The 18,063-nt window shown below is 53.2% G+C and overlaps 1 protein-coding gene across 2 annotated transcripts; it reads right to left on the bottom strand.

Annotated features, from left to right (window-relative positions):
- Positions 1-164: 164 nt before the first annotated feature.
- CHRNA2 (cholinergic receptor nicotinic alpha 2 subunit) lies at positions 165-10,318 on the bottom strand. 2 transcript variants are annotated; one of them, XM_059697530.1, is made up of 6 exons: positions 10,057-10,318; positions 9,131-9,282; positions 8,670-8,714; positions 7,401-7,510; positions 3,317-4,355; positions 165-2,183 (listed from the first exon to the last, which is right to left on the bottom strand). In XM_059697530.1, exons 1-6 carry the CDS (start codon positions 10,127-10,129, stop codon positions 2,058-2,060), a joined length of 1,545 nt encoding a protein of 514 aa, XP_059553513.1. In that variant the 5' UTR covers positions 10,130-10,318; the 3' UTR covers positions 165-2,057. The 2 variants fall into 2 exon arrangements, with proteins under 2 accessions (XP_059553513.1, XP_059553514.1); XM_059697531.1 differs by lacking the exons at positions 8,670-8,714; positions 9,131-9,282; positions 10,057-10,318 and having other exon boundaries at positions 3,317-4,350; positions 7,401-7,513.
- Positions 10,319-18,063: the final 7,745 nt, after the last annotated feature.

Raw genomic sequence — 18,063 nt, 5'->3', positions numbered from 1 at the left:
GCTCTCAGTGGGGAAACACAGACCTCAACCACAGCCCTCCCTCGAAGACAGGGATTGTGCTCAGTTGGGCAGAGATCAAGGGCTGATGCCTGGGATCAACCAATGGGCGCCCGGTGACACCCAGGCAGGGGGGTCAGACATGAGCCCCAGCCCCTGTGCCCCTGCACCTGACCAAAGGGACATTTCCCAGGGGGGACCCAGGGCAGCCCCCACACAGGCACGTGAGGAATGGCACTCTCTCAGCGGGCATCCCCACAACCAGGGCTCTGGGGGAGGTTCTGGGGGTCCTGGGGATGCTGACACGGGGTCCCACAGATCGATGAACAGCGCCTTCCATTTTATTTGATTGCTTTATTCACATGCAAGATGGATGGGAGACAGACTAACGTAAGGGAACATCACGTCACCAGGAGATCCAGGCTGGGCGAGCCAGGAGGGAGGGGAGGTGGCGCTGTGTGCATTGAAGCGGGGAGGGGGGGCGAGGGGGGGAGGTCAGAAATCAGAATGGGCCACTGAGTGGGGGTCTTGGGTGAGAACTGAGGGGCAGAGGCTGGGCCTGAGGTGTCTTGGGTTTCCACGTGGTCTGTCAGGGGGAGGCGAAGGGGGACTTCGGAAGGAGAGGACCCCAAAGGCTGAAGGCAGGGGTGGGGGTGGGGCCAGGCAAAGAGGAACAGAACACGTGTGCCCCCTGTGTGCCTCCCCTGTTCCCAATGATGCCTCCTGACACTCAGTTCCTGACACTCGGCCCTCCTGACACTCAGTGTCTGCCCAGCTCTCTGCCTGGGGTCCCCACACCGACCCAAGAACCCAGTGCCCACATCTTTTGGCTGCTGGGGAAGTGGGTCTGGATGGGGCAGGGCTGGGGCCTGACCACCGCAGCCAGGGCCATGGACTGCTGGATTCCAAGTTCAAGAACAGACAGCACAGGGCAGCTCAGAGCCAGTCAGACACGCTGTGGGGCTTTGGGAAGGACGGGAAGGGCATGCTGGGCAGGGAAGGGGTCCTGGTCCTGCGTGTTTGCATTTACACAGCAGTCTCGGGTTCGAAGTAACCCACTCACTCCCCTCAGCCCCTTCTCAGTGCCGACCAACCACCACTTGCCCTGTGGAGGGAGGGAGGGAGGGAGGGAGGGAGCAAGCTGTAGGCTTGATGTGGCTGGAAAGTGGCTCGAGATGGCCTTGTGGTTTGTCCACTCGAGTTGAAAGGCAGACGGTGCCCCTGTAGACAGGGACTCTCAACCTCCTGGGGCAGCTGGTGCCAGGCCAGTGTTCGGGGATGGGGTGGAGGGGAAGGCTAAAGGCGAGGGCATGTCTCAGGGCTCACTGGAGCTGGGTGGGCTGGCCCAGTACCGGCATCCAACCATGCACCCTCCTCCCTCTGCCGAGGGTCGCCCTGCATTTCCACTCCCCTGCCCTGCCTCCCCTCCTCCCCTTCCGGAAAGCCTTCGCCGCTCTGCTGTCAGGTCTGCGGTCTCAGACTCTGAACCCCTTTCTCTACCCAGTTCAGACACCCCAACCCACCTTCCCAACCGCCAGCCACTCTCCCCACACTGGAACCAACCCGAGCCCGGCTGCCCCGACACTTCAGGCTCTTTCCAGAATCCAAAACGCTGCTCACAGCCCCTGTGCCCCCCGTGGCGCCTTCTCCCCTCTCCCCAATGACTGAGGACTGTGTTCTGTTCCTCTTCGCCTGGCCCCACCCCCACCCCTGCCATGGGCTCCCCCTGCTCGGCCCTCTTGACACTCAGTGCCTGTAGCGCTGCTTCAGGGGACTCTCCTGAGCTGCACATGGTCAGCACCTCGGCATCGCCCTCTGCAGAGCAGCTGCCTCCATTCCTGCTCCTCCCATCCCCACAGGGCTCTGGCCCAGGAGCTTCTCAGCACAGAGTGTGTCTGCCGGGTGAGTGGGGCCAGGAAGTCTTCGATGGCGGGGCCAGCGTCGGGACGCCACGGAGAGGCACCGGCAGTCATGGGGTGTGGACCCCAAAGGCGGACTCTAGAGGCAGCAGCAAACACGGGCAGCGGGGCCACCTTCGGGCGAAAGCCAGGGATGTGCAGTCAGATCATTCCAGCCAGGAGTGGGGGGAGAAAGAGCCCCACGGTCCCCAGGATGCAGACGATGACGAACAGCCAGAGGAAGACCCTGTCAATGACCATGGCCACGTACTTCCAGTCTTCCTTCACCTGCGGGGGGGGGGGGGGGGGCGCACTCAGTGACAGGCCCCAGCCTTGGAAAGGGGTGGGTCTCTCTCAGGCCCAGTCCCTGTAAAAACGGCACCTGGGCCAGGGGGCCCTCACTGAGACCTTGAGAAGCTAAAATGGGGGCGAGTGTGGAGTAGGGTTGTCTCAAGACTCAAGCAATATTTCCCTAAGTGATTCCCGCCCTGTCCTGCCCTTGACATAGCCCAGAGCTCTCCCGAGGCTCCCAAGGCCCAGGTGAGAGAGGCTGGAGGGGACAAGCAGGTTCGGGGCCCACCCAGGGGCTGACAGTGGTTTAAACACACCACCTGGTACTTACAAATGGGGAAGACTCGCTGCCCCACTTTGCTCCCGCGGCCCCCACTCACCCACCCACTCCAGGAGGTGGAGAGGGGGAGGGGAGGTGCCGCCCAGGGAAGGTTGGGGGAGTTGGAGGTGAGGGTGGCGGAGTGGGGGGGTTTGTGGAATTTGGGCTCACAGAGCAGGTGAGTGGGTCTGAACTCCTAGCTGCTCCCAGATTAGATCATGATGAATGTTTCTTATCGACTCCACAAGGCCACCCAGTGATAGCCTCCCGGCCTTTCACCCTTCCCTGGGTTAAGAAGAGTTGTGTGATCCTGGGCAGTGGCCGGCTCACCGATAATGACGGACATGGCAGAGGCCCGGGCTGGGGGGCGGGGGGGAGCCCACCTGGTCAACAGTGAAGCTCACAAAATGCCCAGGAGGAGGGAGACATCGGGACAAAGGAGGAAGGCAGCAGCCTGATGTATGGTCTCTCTGGATGGTACTCCCTCTGCCCACCCCCTACCCCCACCCCCACCCCCACGGGGTAATGGTGAGAAATGGCGGAGTGGCGTGAGAAGCTCTGCACCTGCGATCCCTCCCCTCCATCTTGCTGTCTCCCAGTCAGGCTTAGTCTGCCACCTGCCAACTCACGTCTTAAGAGCTGCCAACTAGACATTCTCCATCACTATTTATTTCTACTCCCGAGGCCATGACTGAGGGAGATGGGTCCTCTCATGAAGGAGGCTGGTTTGGCCCACCCAACACCCTGGGGTAAGGTGATGCCCTTCTAGGCTGATAGCACCACCCGGGGGAGGGGCCCAGCCCCAACTCACCGAAGAGTCAGCGTCCTCAGACCGCAGGTGCTCAGCAATATAGTGCACGCCTTCCAGTGCCTTCTGCATGCGAAGTGACAGCAGGAGCCCGCCCTTCTGCAATGGGGCCTTTGCCTCGGGACCGGAGAGCCTTCGGTGCAGACCACCATGGCTGTAGAGGACGCCCGCGGAGGGGGATGGCACCCATCTGTCCTCCTCCTCCTCCTCCTCCTCCTCCTCTTCCTCTTCCTCCTCCTCCTCCTCCTCCTCCCTCTCCTGCGCATCCACATTGGTCTCCAGCCAGTAACAGGGGGGGTCGAGCTTCAGATCTGGGGGACCATGGAGCTCCGAGGGTGGCAGAGGCCGTTTCATCAGCAGCCACCGGGACACACGGCTGAGGAAGGGCCCCCGCACCCAGTGGGGCATATTGTGGGTGCGGGGGGAGCGGTGGTGGACATTGAGGACGAAGACCGTGACGGCGATGGACAGGGTGACGAAGATCATGGTGAAGAGCAGGTACTCGCCGATGAGCGGGATGACCAGGGAGGTGGAGGGGATGATCTCGGTGATGAGCAGGAGGAAGACAGTGAGCGAGAGCAGCACGGAAATGCACAGGGTGATCTTCTCCCCGCAGTCGGAGGGCAGGTAGAAGACCAGCACGGTCAGGAAGGAGATGAGCAGGCAGGGGATGATGAGGTTGACGGTGTAGAAGAGGGGCAGGCGCCGGATGACAAAGCAGTAGGTGACGTCGGGGTAGATCTCGGCGCAGCAGTCGTACTTCTTGGTGTTGTAGGTGCCCGTGGCGTTGACGATGGCCCACTCGCCACTCTCCCAGTAGTCCTTCAGGTCCACCGTCTGCTCCATCGGCTGCAGGTCGATCTTGGCCTTGTCGTACGACCAGGAGCCAAACTTCATCTTGCAGCTCTGCTGGTCGAAGGGGAAGGAGGTGACGTCAATGCTGCAGGAGCTCTTGTAGATGGCGGGGGGCGCCCAGTGCACGGTGCCCGTGGAGAAGAGGTGGGCCTTGGTCATGTGGTTCACCGCGAACTCCCCGTCTGCACTGAGGACAGGAGAGGAGCTGGAGGGCCTGGCACCCCCCACCTGCCCAAACCGGGCGGCAGCCGGGGGACCCCGACCACAACGCCAGACTTGACCAAGCTACTGGGTTTAAGCCAGTGTGTGAGACTCCCCAAGCACACGGCCATTTATAGCTACTGCGGTTGTCTTTTAAAGCACCATTTTTTTTTTACATTACGAAGCAGAAATATTGAAGACTATAAAATTCCAAGAATGTCAAAAACAGCCACTATTAACATTCTGATGTTATATCCTATATAATAAAGAGCTAGTATGCTAATTAGACTGAACAGCAGAATGACTGTCCAGACGAAGCCGGGGCTGTGAGGGGCTGCGAGGGCCTACTCTTGCATGAATTTTGTGCATCGGGCCTCTAAGATATATATATTTGACTGCCCTATAGATCATATATATATTATGTGTTTATGGGGTAGTGTAGCTTGATTTTTCTGTTTGTATTTATTTACTAGTTTAAAGTGATTATTTATGAGTGCATTTTCTCCCCCCAGCAAATGGTAAGGCCCTCCACTGGGGTCACGTCTTGTCCACCTGGGATCATTAGTACCTTGCTGAGAAGAGACCCAGCATCTTTGCTAGTAAAGGAAGGCAATGCCTTGATGCTATCCATTTACTGTGCATTTCTGAGCCAGCCTCATCCACTAGGGGGACACAGTGTGAGACTCAGCCTGCCCTGAAGGAAGCAGGAGGAAATAGGACACAGCCCCAAACACCCACCACCCAAGGGAGGCAGTCTGGCAGCAGCGCTCTGAGGGCTGTCTGAGCGCTTCTCAAGAACTGTGGGGGGGACTTGCTTCTGGCTGGAGTGAGCACTTCTGGCTGGAGCGAGCAGGGTCCCCATGAAAATTGCCACTGATGATAGGACTTGGTGGGGAGATGAGGTGGAGAAGGTGCCAGCAGAGCATCCTCCAGAACAAGGAACAGGAGGGGAAGCACAAAATTCACGGGGTGTGCCTGGATTAGAGGGGCAGGGCCTGCTGTGTCATGGAGCTAGGCATCTAAGGGCCCACAGGGGTTCTGGGCACACTGGCATTGGGTGCCTGAACCCCTGATTCCCTCTAGGAGGTGATGCAGTGTTCTGCTCTCTAGTCCTCCATAATAAAAGCGTAGTATGCAAATTATTCCCTCCACCAGGAGTTCGACCAGGGGGCGGGTAGAAGGGCGGGAGTGCCCTGCTGGCAGCCAGCAGACTCTGGGGACCCTATCAATGCATGAATTTTGTGCACTGGGCCTTTAGTCTTTAATAATTCTCAAGGTCAATCCTAAAGGCAGGAGAACCAGAACATGCAGGAAGAGACTTGTTTCCCATGGAGTCATTCCAAGCTAGAGATTAGAAAATGGGAACCTTTTAAAGAAAACGCTGGCCCAGCCAGTGGCATGGCTCAGTGGCTGAATGCTGCCTATGAACCAGGAGGTCACAGTTCCATTCCCTGTCAGGGCACATACTGGGGTTGCAGGCTTGAGCCAATAGTGTGGGGCGTGCAGGACAGCTGATCAATTATTCTCTCTCATCATTGATATTTCTATCTTTCTTTCCCTTCCTGTCTGAAATCAATAAAAGACATATTTTTAAAGAAAACGCTGGAAACTTTGAAAGAGAATCCCAGATTGGGCAAAAGTTAAAAAAATGTGTTTAAAGGCATTGTGTCATCACACATAACCACCACTAGGTGGCCACATGCGCCCTGCTTTGAGGAAGGAGAGTGCGCTGTCTCTGATCTTCCTTAAACCTGGAACAGGGTGTTTGCGCGGAGGGCACCCTTCTTCAAATATAAGAACTTGGTTTGCGGTTTTGTCCTGTCGTAAGAATTACCTGTTACATTCAAGTAACACTGGCCAAAGCCTGGCTGGCCATCCTACAACTCCAGGGCATCTGGGATGCGAAGGACTTTGCTCTGACGCGTGCCAGAAGCACAAGAAGCTGAAAGTAGGTGGATCTTGGCTTCAGGACACAGAGAAATGAGGTGAGGTGCCCGTGATTCCGGTGGCAGCAGCAGGCCCTGGCACCTGCGGGGTTGACCTCCCAGTAACCCTTGCTGACAGTTTACAGAAATGGCTCCACTGAGAGGGAACCCTTGTGGCTCCCCCTCTGACCCAGACCGAGGCACCCAAACTCCAAAAGTCTATCTTTTCCCTTTGTCCTATTGTTTTAAAAAACGGCTTTTCCAAATTTGGGTCAAATGAATCGGGAGATGCTGGGCTGAATTGGCTTCCTGGCTGCACAACTTCTAACACTGAAAGGCTGCTGTGTTTCCCAGAGGACCGGGAGGGTCAATGGTTGCGGTGTTATCCAGGATTATTTGACCACAGGGCCATTTTTTCATGTCTACTCATATTCCCAGGATTTCCTTAGAGCCCCACTCTAGACAACATTTCAGATGAACATAATGCCAAATACCTTTTAACTTTAAACGCTAGACTTCTAAATGAAGAACTACCTGCGACCAAACACCATTTCTCCTTCCCCTCCTCTGTTGCCTGGCTCTCTAGAGACCATCCTGCCTTTTATTGGCTTCTAGTCATTACACTCAAAGACTGGTCCTTTTTGGTCTTGAATACAAGGCAACTATATAAGCGATACGATTTTTAAAAATACCCATGCCAAGTGGGCTTGCTGCCTTCGAGGGTGGTACCCCAGCCGCTGCTTCCCTGCTCTAGCAACACTGCCCCCCTGCAAAATTCCAGCCGTGGGCATTGTTTTCCCAGCCCGCACCAGCCACGCTTTTCAATAATAGTGTTGGAAAACCTGTATCCCACTCGCACAGCACCAAGCACTGATACACAACAGGTGCTCAGTAAATTCGGGTGTGTGGGGAAGAGAACAAAATGAAAGAAAGAAAGGCATCCAGAGAAAAGGTGGGAGTAGGAGGTAGGAATAGCAGAGCAGGACTTCAGAGAAAGACATAGAGGTGAGACACAAGGGGGCGCGCTGCCCAAGTCCAACCCAGAAACTCCTCCCGGGGGGCCTCCCCCTACGCCCCGCCCCCCCAAGACCCCGGCGGCGTCCTACTTGTTGTAGAGGACAATGTCCGGGATCCAGATCATCTCCGAAGGGACGCGGAGGGATGTGATGTTGCCGAACTCGGCCGGGTTCCAGCGCAGCTTGTGGTCGCTCCACTCCTGTGCGTGGGGAGGGGAGTCAGGCGCCTGGTGCGGCCGGGGAGGCGGTCTCGGGGCAAACACGGGGCAGCCCGGGGACGCCCCAGCAGCCGGATTCAGGAGCTCTGACCAGAGCTCGTCACCCAGCCCCACGGAGCAGGCAGGGCTCGGGGCTGGGCGTCAGGAGCCTGGTCGGACTTGGCCAATCTCTCGCTTTGCCCCAGCTCTCATGCCCAGAGTCCGGGGCACATAAGGCACCCTAGTCCCTCTTCTGGGCGTCTTCCTTCTGCTAGCCCTAGCGGACCACTTAGCGGAGTGGGCGGGGAGGACCTCACTCATTTGCAGTAACATTTGTTAATGCATCACAACTTACAGTTTTTTGCACCCGGGCAGGGAATGCCAAAAGGTGGGAGTGTTTCTCCATTTCACAGAAAAGGCAACCGAGGAGCAGAGAGGTAAAAGCCTGCCAGAATATACAGCTGAGAAAGGGGAGTTCTAATGTGCGCCAGAGCGCCCCCTAGGAGTCCCAGCAGGGCTTACACCAGCCGGTCCAGGTGATTCTGTTTTCTCCCCCAAACCAGGTGAGTATCATTCACTCTCTGAAGTCTCCTCTATGTCCCTGTCACACATGCCAATGACAGGTGGCTGTGCGTGTTTATTGATGTAATGCCCCTGGACGCTCCAGGGGGCCAAGGACAACACCTGCATTGCTAACACCCGGCCCCTGGTAGATGCTCAAACACGAATATCCCAGCAAGGATAAAACTCCCAAGTGGTAGGGTCCTACTTCCGGGAGGGTTTCCTGTGACCCTTCTGGACCTAAAAGGAACAACCACTCCCAAGAGAGAATGACTGGCATGGACACGCAGGCCTGCCCTTCGCCTCACGGGGGCTTAATCATAATTAAAATAATAACCGCTACCACCGAGAAGGGCAACTTTGCCGGCAGCACCGGGGCGTGCACCCTGCCTCCCGGTCCATGGGCCCTTTTGCTTTCGTGCATTCGCACTGAAACAGCGCCGAGTTGAAAAGGGCCCCTGCGTGATGGCGGTTCCCCTCCAGGAACAGTTGTGTAACGTGTACACAAATGCATGACCCTGGGAGGGGCCCGGGAGGAGAGGGAGCTGGCGGCAGAGGGACAGCGTGGCCCCTGCTCCTGCCTCCCCGCAGGGGCCCTCACCTGCTTGAGCCAGACGTTGGTGGTCATCATCTGGTTCTTCTCATCCTGGCCGGGAGGCAGCGGGAGAGAGGAGAAGAGAGTTAGAGCGGCAGAACCAGCCCCAGAAGACAGGGGGGCCTGGGGCGGCTGGCTCCAGCCCCTCCCTCTCCAGAAGGCCGGCTTACATGCCACAGCAAGCCCCGCCCGGCCAACACCCCTCCCGACACTGAGGACCACACAGGCCCCTTGGGTCCTCTGGGCTTGTGTCCAGTGGAATGAGCAGAGCATCTAGAGACCCACTGCGAACTCAGTGTCCTCCCAGGAGGGGCCCCAGGGCTGGGAGGAAGGGGAGCTCTGATGAGGTGGGCTGGGGGTGCAGAGGGACAGGCGCTGGAGCTGAGGAGGGAGGGAGGACCCCAGCAAAGGGGCCTGTGCTCTGGGGGCTGATCCCTAGGGCTCAAAGGGCGGTGGGACAGGCATACCACATCGATGAGCTGGGCTATGGACAGCCCGAAACGCACGATGACCACGTCCGAGGTGTGGGGCACTGGCCGTGCCCAGCGGTTGTAAGCCCTGAAGAGGTGTTTGAAGAGGCGATCCTCGGCTTGGGTGTGGGGGGCTCGCGGCGCCGACACTGTGGGACAGGAAGGAAGAGTGGGGTCTCCAGGAGTCCATGCTGGGGGGTGCCCAACTCCCTCTCCCATCAAATCAGAGCCACTCAGCCTCACTGAGCCTCAGTTTCCTCATCTGTAAAGTGGGGAGGCTCTCCAGAACCTAGCTCACAACACTATTGAGGATTAAATAGGGTCATGTGTGTGCCAACTTAACAACCAGCACATGGTTGGAACTCAAGAAATGTCCGTTGCTCTTGACTGTTCTCTATGAAGGCATGGAAATGAGTGTTGAGGAGGGGTGTCAAGGCAGAGGAGTGAGGAAGAAGTCAGACCTACAGACGAGATTCAGCCCAGAACTGAGGAGCTAGGGAAAAGTGTCCCAAACTTGTCTGATGGGAGTCTCCGTGTCTGTTCTGCGAATAGCTTCACCTCTTAGGGCTCTGCTGCCTGAGCACGTGGAGGCTAAAACCCAGAGAAGCGATCAATAGCAGCAGTCGCCATGCATTGAGCGTGACTGTGTTCCAGGTGCGAGTCACAACCTCTCCTTTCACAGGATCCTTACAGTCGACCTGGGAGGCTCACAGCGCGATTGGCACGTACAGATGAGGGTCACTGGAGCCGGGGAGGTTCCGGGTGCCGCAGCTGCCAGTGTCTGACCTATGCGCGCCCTGCCCCTCACTGTGGACCGAGCTTGAAGTCCCCTGCAGACTTGCCATGAGCCCACCCAGGAGTTTCCTCCACAGCCTGTGAGCTTGTGGGTGTGACATGATGTCCGAGTGATGACACTTACTCACCCGCTGGGGTCAGAAGGAGCCACCACAGGCCAAGCTTGGCCAGGGGTGGGCGTGCAGGATGGGAGGGGCCCATGGCTTCAGAGGAGAGGTCTGGCTGCCCTGGACCTCAGGAGGAGGGCAGGCCAGGGCTTTGCGGTGACTTGAACCTCTACTGCTTCCCCAGCAGGGCTTCAAGTTGCTGACCTGGCGGAGCGCCCGCTGGATTCCATGCAGCTCTCTCTCACCACCAAACCTGAGCAAGCACCAGAGAGGGTCTTAGAGACACGCATCCTCGATACAGATGTGCCTTTGCTCTTCACTCCACACAGATGTGAAAGGTGGGAACCAGGCCTCCCAGGAGGGGAGGGCTCTTGGGCTCGCCTTGGTTTGAGGACCAGCATCTTTCACATTCTCAGGGCCAACCAGCTATTCTGCCCTAAGATAAGCCTGAACTCACTGGACAGAGGAGGCCACGAGATGACACCAAAGTCCCCCTTTTTCTGGTCCCAGTGTTGCATGTGTAAAGTGAGGATAAACAGCCCAGGCAGTGTACCTCATGGTTGAGTGTCGACCTTGAACCAAGAGGTCAAGTTTCTATTTCCAGTCAGAGCACATGCAAAGGGTTGCAGGCTCGATCCCCAATGGGAGCTGTGCAGGAGGCAGCCAATCAATGATTCTCTCTTATCACTGATGTTTCTATCTCTCTCTCCCTCTCTCTTCTTTTCTGAAATCAATAAAAATATATTTAAAAAATAAAATAAAATGAAGAAAAACATACTGAAAAGGGAGGCCAAAAGAAGAATTTCGGTGCCATTTATGCTAGCCAAATGGTGGAAGTATCCAAATGCCAATCAGCTGAGGGCTAGATCAACAAAACATGGTACCTCCACCAGATGGAATACTATGCAGTCATAAAAGGATGAGTTGCTGACACATGCTACAGCATGAATGAACCTTGAAAACATTATGCAAAGTGAAAGACACCAGACCCCAAAAACTATATATTATATGATACATGTATGTAAATATCCAGAATAATAAATCTATGGGGACAGAAAGCAGATTAGTGATTGCGAGGTTTGGGGGGAAAGGGAGAAAAGAGAGTGATTGCAAATGGTGCAGGTTTTTTGGGGGGAGATGAAAATGTTCTGCAATTACATAGAGATGATGATTGCACAACTCTGTGAATATACTAAAATTCACCAAACTGTACATTTTAAACATAAGAATTTTATGGTATGTGAGTTATATCTCAAAGAAGCTGTTATTTAAAAAATGCTTAAACATCTTCTGGAATGATAAGAAATAGCCAACTCTGTTTGCACTGTGGAGACGATACTATAAACCAGGTTGCAGGCCGCTGGTTCAAAAAGTGCTTCTGGTCATAAGGAGGACACTGATGTCAAAGATGTGAGCGAATGTGGAGAGTTGGGGGAAAGCCGTGTTTTTAAGTGAATGTATTATTTTATATAGCGTGTGAATGAAAACATGTGTCACTGGAAAATATATGAATATTGCCCTAAAAAGTTTACATATTCAAGTTAGTGTTTTAAAAAAACAAAACTTTCCTCATTGGGAGACTGGGGTTGTCTTACATTCAGGCATATCTTGTTCGTATCGATGTGATAGGCTCTGGCCAGGTCCTCAGTATATCATCTGACTCTCAATACAAATAGTGGGCACCAGGGTTTCCTTTTAGGATGATGAGAATGTTCTGGAACTAGATAGGGGTGACAACTTGTACAACATTGTAAATGTACCAAATGTCACTAATGGTAAATTTTATATTATCTATATTTTACTGCAATTTAAAAAGAAAAAAAAAAGGATACGGCTGGAGGTCCTTTAATGGTGTCACCACTCAGTTCAGGTGGGGATCAGAATTATTATTAATGGAGTCATAAAACCCGTTCCATCTGGCTCATCCTCATGCCCCCAGGCCATTCAGTCCCAACTCTTGGAGTAGGGTTCCATCACTGGTGCTTCATTTCTCGTCAACCTGTCACCCCACCCTCCCGCCCTCCCTGCAGGAGAGGAGTTTGTAAGTGTGCCTTTGAGTCTTGGCCCTACCACCTGCTGAGCAGCCTTGTGCAGGGTGTTCGACCTGCTGGCATTTTTGTCTTATCTAGAAGAGAAAGATGGCACACTCTCCGCCCTGACCACCTCTCCAGATGGGGCAGTGAGCAGATGGGATCGTGCCCACAAAGCTCCTGGCAGCTGCAGAGGGTTGGGTCAGGGACCCAGTGCTCCATGGTTATCAGGGCACAAAAAACCCCATGGCACCGTCTGTTGACCATGTGTGCCAGCTGGATAAAGACTGAAGAGTCTGAAGGAGACCAAGACTTAGGGCTTAGTTTAGAGAACAAGACCGTGGAACACTTGTTCTGATAATCCAATGACTCATTCTTTTCTTTAATCATTCATCTTTCCACTCCTGCTACTGTTATGGGGCCAACAATGTTCCAGGCATTGGGGACAGAGAACTGAGCGTGGGTGGTCCTGATGAGAACACTGCAGAGAAGAGTAGAAAGAAGGAAAATTCTAGAACCTCATCTGCGCATCCACACCTGCTTTGAGGCATGACTTTGTTCAGTTAGTCCCATTGGTTTCAAAGCCATGCTGAGAGGCCCAAGTTCCCGGAGGCCTTCCTTCCTGGCTTTTTACCGCTCCTCCTATTGGGAAGTTCTTCCCTGAGTCTGATTCTGACTCTGTGTAAGCATCTGAGAGATGCTTGAGTTGAGTGAGTTGAGTTGAATTTAAAGATTCTGGTGTCAGCCCAGCCAGCATGGTTCAGTGGTTGAGCATCGACCTATCAACCAGGAGGTCACAGTTCAATTCCTGGTCAGGGCACATGCCCAGGTTGCAGCTCAATCCCCAGTGTGGGGAGTGCAGGAGGCAGCCGATCAATGATTCTCTCTCATCATTGATGTTTCTATCTCTCTCTCCCTCTCTCTTCTTCTCTGAAATCAATAATAAAATAAAAAGAGATTTTAAAAAAGTTTCTGGTGTCGCCACCAAAGACTAAATCTCATCAACACCCAGGGAAAACTTCAGAGCAAGGGGAGTTTTTTCCTCTGCTCTCCTCACTCAGTTCGAACCTGACAACCACAGAGCTCCCTTTCCGGGTCCCTTTCTCTCCACCATCCTCTGCCCCAGAGGCTGTATCCCATCCCCTCCGAACTTACCTGGGAACATCAGTGACCGCCTGACCGCCTGACCTCTACTAGCGCCACCGTCTAGAAGTTCTGTTTGCTGGTAAAATAAAGAGGAGTTTTAAAATTCAGTCATTCAGCGCCACAGTCACACATGCACAGAGTCCCTGCTTTGTATTCGGTTAGCTGTAAGAAAACAGGGCTGGGCGAGCACAAGGAGAGAAGACTCTAGGGTCCCCTTGGCTGGCAACTCCTAGAAGACCTTCCTAAGAACTCTGCGTTTGTGCAACTTTAAGGTGTGCCAGGCACTTTCGTGCCCTTTCTTAGGCCTCACATCACCCCGAGGCGGGCATGGGGAAGATATATTATCCCTTTTATATAAATTTTAAAAATACTGATGTTCAGAAGTATTGACTGATTTGCTTCTAAACTATAATGCAGTAAAGCACTACCCAGTGGCACCATCCAGGAGGGCAATTTTGTGAGCACCTGGGCCAGTACTTGCACGTTTTCTGCAGTTCTAGCACTAGGACTGTTACTGCTAAGCCACTATCAGAACAGAAGTCTGCAGTAGGCAGGTGGTGAGAAGGGAAAGGTACCCGACTCCAAAGCCAGACTCACCTAAATCCAAGGTTGTAGGAGGTCCTTCTAGGTGCAACTTTACTCACTCCTCCTTCCAATCAAATGCACTAAATAAAACAATGCCCCCCCCCCCCCATTAGTGAGAGTAGGAAGGAAAAATAGAAATCCAGGCATGCTAAAATTGCATCATATCAAGATCCAAAGAGAGGTACCCAGGACCCTCTGGAAGAATGTGCAAATGAGATTCAATAGACTCTAGAAGACCTATCCCTGCAAGATGCCTCAAATTTGCATCCCTTGTAATTAGCACACTATGATAATTTCATTAATTTGTCACTGGAAACCAAAGGAGAAATTGTTCCGGGCAATTGACTGTAATTAGAGTGACCTTCTACCTCCTATTAGAACGATATTAAAAGAGAAAGAGCCCTAAACCCTTTGATCCTGGAAGTGGTGGGATTGGCAGGCTTATGGGAGAGGTGGCTGTGGGGTGATGTCCCTGTTTGTAAAGTGGGTCTGGGTGAATGGAGTGCACAGAGAAATCAACACAAAAACATTGCATAAAGGGCTTAGGCACTAACATCCCCACTGAGCTGGTATTGCTGCTGATGGATGAGGGTGTCCAGGCCACCCTCACAACCACCCCAACTCAGCCCAGCCTCTCTCTCCCACCCCTTGAATCCTGGACCCACTGAAGTCAAGGTTCCTTGGGCTTACTTCTTTGTCTGTCTTCCCACTGTAGCTGGTTTACAACCTCTCACCCACCAGGCCACGTTCTACTCTTTTCACAAGCACCAACTTCCCCAGAAAGCCTGCTCAGAGCCCATCAGCCCCTCCCTGCCATTAGCACCCCACCCACCCCAGCATGGGAGTCTCAATTCCCTGCAACCAGCAATACCCCCAGAAAAGCCCCTTGATTAAAGGAAATGATACTGGTTTCTTTCCCAAATAATTTCAACCAAAGGCTCCTGGGGGTGGGGGTGGGGGTGGGGCATACTGGTAGTTTGTATAACTGCTCTGCTCAAGAAACTGAGCAATCGCAGAAGCTTAACATCTCAAGGTTGAGTGAATCTTAGAGGTCATCTGGATCACCACACCAGCTGACCTCGAAATGCTCTCCAAATTCTAGCCTCAGAAAACCCCAGCAATGAAGAACTTCCTACCTTCCAAGTCAGTGAATACCATTGATGTCTGTTACTCATTATGAAAGGACATGGAGTAGTTACTGAATGATTCAATACACGACAAAAGAAGGAATAGGAGTAATAATGACATCGAGGCAGACTGAATGTAGTATATAGTAAAGCTATAACTCCTGAAGCTAGCTCCCCTTCCCAGTGGGAGGGGTTGACTGTCACTACGCTCTGAACAGCCCCAGCGGGGACAACCAGAAGACTACGATTTTCCTAGGAGCAGGTCACTTCCAGCATTCTGACGTACCCCCTCCTAAGTACCCAGAAGCTGTCAATCTGGTAATATCCCTTTGCCCTCACCCCCACAAGGTCCCCACACCCACAGTGTTCCCAACACAAGCCGTGGGGGCACCTTTCTTACCTGTGGCCACAGAAGAAGACCGGCCATTCAAAGAATGCGGAGAACCGGCCTGGCTTGGAGATCCTGGTCAGCTGACAAAAGTCCCCCAAAGCAGAGAGGCAGGTGCAGAGCAGAGCTGGGTGCCTTCATTTCGTGGTCACTCAGAGGCTGACAAGGAAGACCTGACTCTGAGAGTCCGGCTGGCCTCCCGGGGAGGGCCGGACAAGTTCTGCAGACAGGTCGGTCTGCCCGGGGCTCCCAGCCCCAGCAGCCAGGGAAGCCTCAGGCAGGTGCTACTGAGAGGGCGTGGAGAGCTCCACACAAAGGCTTCTGTAGGTAAAAGGCAAACCCGTCCACAGGAGGGACTGCTGGCTTGGCAAGCACACACACTCTCGCTCTCATCCTCTCTCTCTCTCTCTCTCTCTCACACACACACACACACACACACACACACACACACACCCTCTCTGGAGGGGAGGAGGCGGAGCCTGTGACTATTCAGTCTGTGTCCAGTGGGGACAGACAACAGATTTGCTTTCTCTTGTCCAGTTACTAGGATGCTTTGCTCTTTGCTCCGAAGGACCCCGTGTCCCTGGATCCCTGCCTGGGCCCTGACCCACCCTCGGGTGGGGAATCTGCTGAGTCCTGGGTCTGTGGGTCCACAGAGCAGTGTGGTTTTGAGTGAAAAAGGATGGAGTCGCTGGACAGCCAGCCTACAGTTCTCTCCTTGCCCTTCTCCCCCGGAGCCCCGTCTCCCCCAGCCAGCCTTCTGTGGGAACACCAGGTCTCTCCTGCTACCACCCGGTTGGCCTGCCACCTCTCAGCCCCCTGGCGGGTGACCTTGCCTTCCATTTCTCAGAGAAGCAAGGTCATCCTCCTCCCAACCGCCAACAGGCCTCTGGCATCCTTCCTTCTGGCATCAAACCGGGGGTCTGCTCCTCCTCCCGTGCAGGCACAGTTAGCACCTGCAGCCTCGACAGTGCCCCATCTATTAACTGTCCCCAGGTGTCCTCAGGTCTTCCCCTTCTCCTCCCCCTCAGCCCATGAGTAAGTTCATCTTCCATCCTGAAAACACTCAATGCCTTCTGCCTCTCCCTTAAGCTACTTGCTATTTCATCCCTTATTTTGTTAAAGCAAAGCGCAGCCTCAGACATGACTGCCAGGGATTGGTTTCCGGCTCTGTGATTTGGGGCAGGTCTCTTAAGTTGTCGGTGCCCCATTTCCCTCATATGTAACAGGAGGATGTTTGAGGAGTCAAGGAGTTAGTATGAATAAAAGGCTTAGAACAGTGGAATAGCACCCTCTCTGCATACATTTACACATGTGCATATTGCTAATATTATCTTTTGAGAAAATTTAAGTACTTAAAATAAAAAATGATAATAATCCCCATATTCCCATTACCCATAATTAGCAAATGTTAGTATTTCACCATATTTACTTTCATCTTGATATATATCAACATATATATATATCAATATATATGTACATATATATATAGTGTGTGTGTGTATATATTTAAAATTATATAAGTATTTAATACATACATTCTCCAGAGAGAAAGACAGGAAGACAGGAGGAAGGAAGGAAGGAAATAAGGAAAAGAGACAGAAATGAGGCAAGAAAGAAAATAATCATAGGATGTATCAATCAGGGTTCCTGATTATAAGCACTAAAAGCCTAGTGATTTACTTGGAAGCAGCAAATGACTTTATCCAAGGACGGTGGGCAGTTCACAGAAACACTTAGAAATCTGGAGAACCTGCGTGGGGCACAGGTGAGAGCAGGGAAGCATCCGCCAGACTGGAGCCAAGATCAGGACCACCACCTGCCCGGGGGCCCTGCGGCCGCAGACCCGGAGGCACAGCCTGTACTGTGGCCGGTGCTGCTGGCGCTGCTGTGCCTGGGAACCAGCCATTCCTGATGCTGCTGCTACGCTGCTGCCAGGCTAATTCCCCTCCCTCCCTGCTTTCTCGGGTCACTAGCTCCCTATGCAAAGGCCAGGACAGACGCATCTGGTTAGTCATGTGCCCATGAGTTAGATGGAAGGAAGGCAGAGGAAGCAGGATCTGGTGTTTTGAGCTTCTATGTCAGTGGTTCTCAACCTTCCTAATGCCGTGACCCTTTAATACAGTTCCTCATGTTGTGGTGACTCCCAACCATAAAATTATTTTCGTTGCTACTTCATAACTGTAATTTTGCTACTGTTAGGAATTGTAATATAAATATCTGATCTGCAGGATGTATTTTCATTGTTACAAATGGAACATAATTAAAGCATAGTGATTAATCACAAAAACAATATGTAATTATATGTGTTTTCCTGTGGTCTTAGGTGACCCCTGTGAAAGGGTCGTTCGACCCCCAAAGGGATCGCGACCCACAGGTTGAGAACCGCTGTTCTATGGGGAACCTTCATGGTGGGGACATTCCCAAGATATTTAAAGAATTTCAATGCTGGGAAGCGCCTCCAAACCTAACACTGTGGTTCCTAACATCCAGGCAGGCCCAAGTTTTCACCATTACACTTCGAAAAACATACTGACACTTTACTGTTCTAAAATCTGTGGCCAGAATTGTTTTAATCAAGTGTGGTGGGACATGCAGACTGCAGAATGATTGCCATGAAAAAATGGTTGTCACCGGTCCCTAGAAGCAGGAGTCACGGTACACTCTCCAGGCTCACATGGGGAAGCCCCGGGCCAGCCAAGGGCAGAAAGGGCAAAGAAGAGAGCAGGGCCCAGAGTGTTTATCAGAGTTT

This window comes from Myotis daubentonii, chromosome 5, assembly GCF_963259705.1.
Source record: "Myotis daubentonii chromosome 5, mMyoDau2.1, whole genome shotgun sequence".
Lineage (NCBI taxonomy): Eukaryota > Metazoa > Chordata > Mammalia > Chiroptera > Vespertilionidae > Myotis > Myotis daubentonii.
This window is presented reverse-complemented; position numbering and strand designations above follow the sequence as displayed.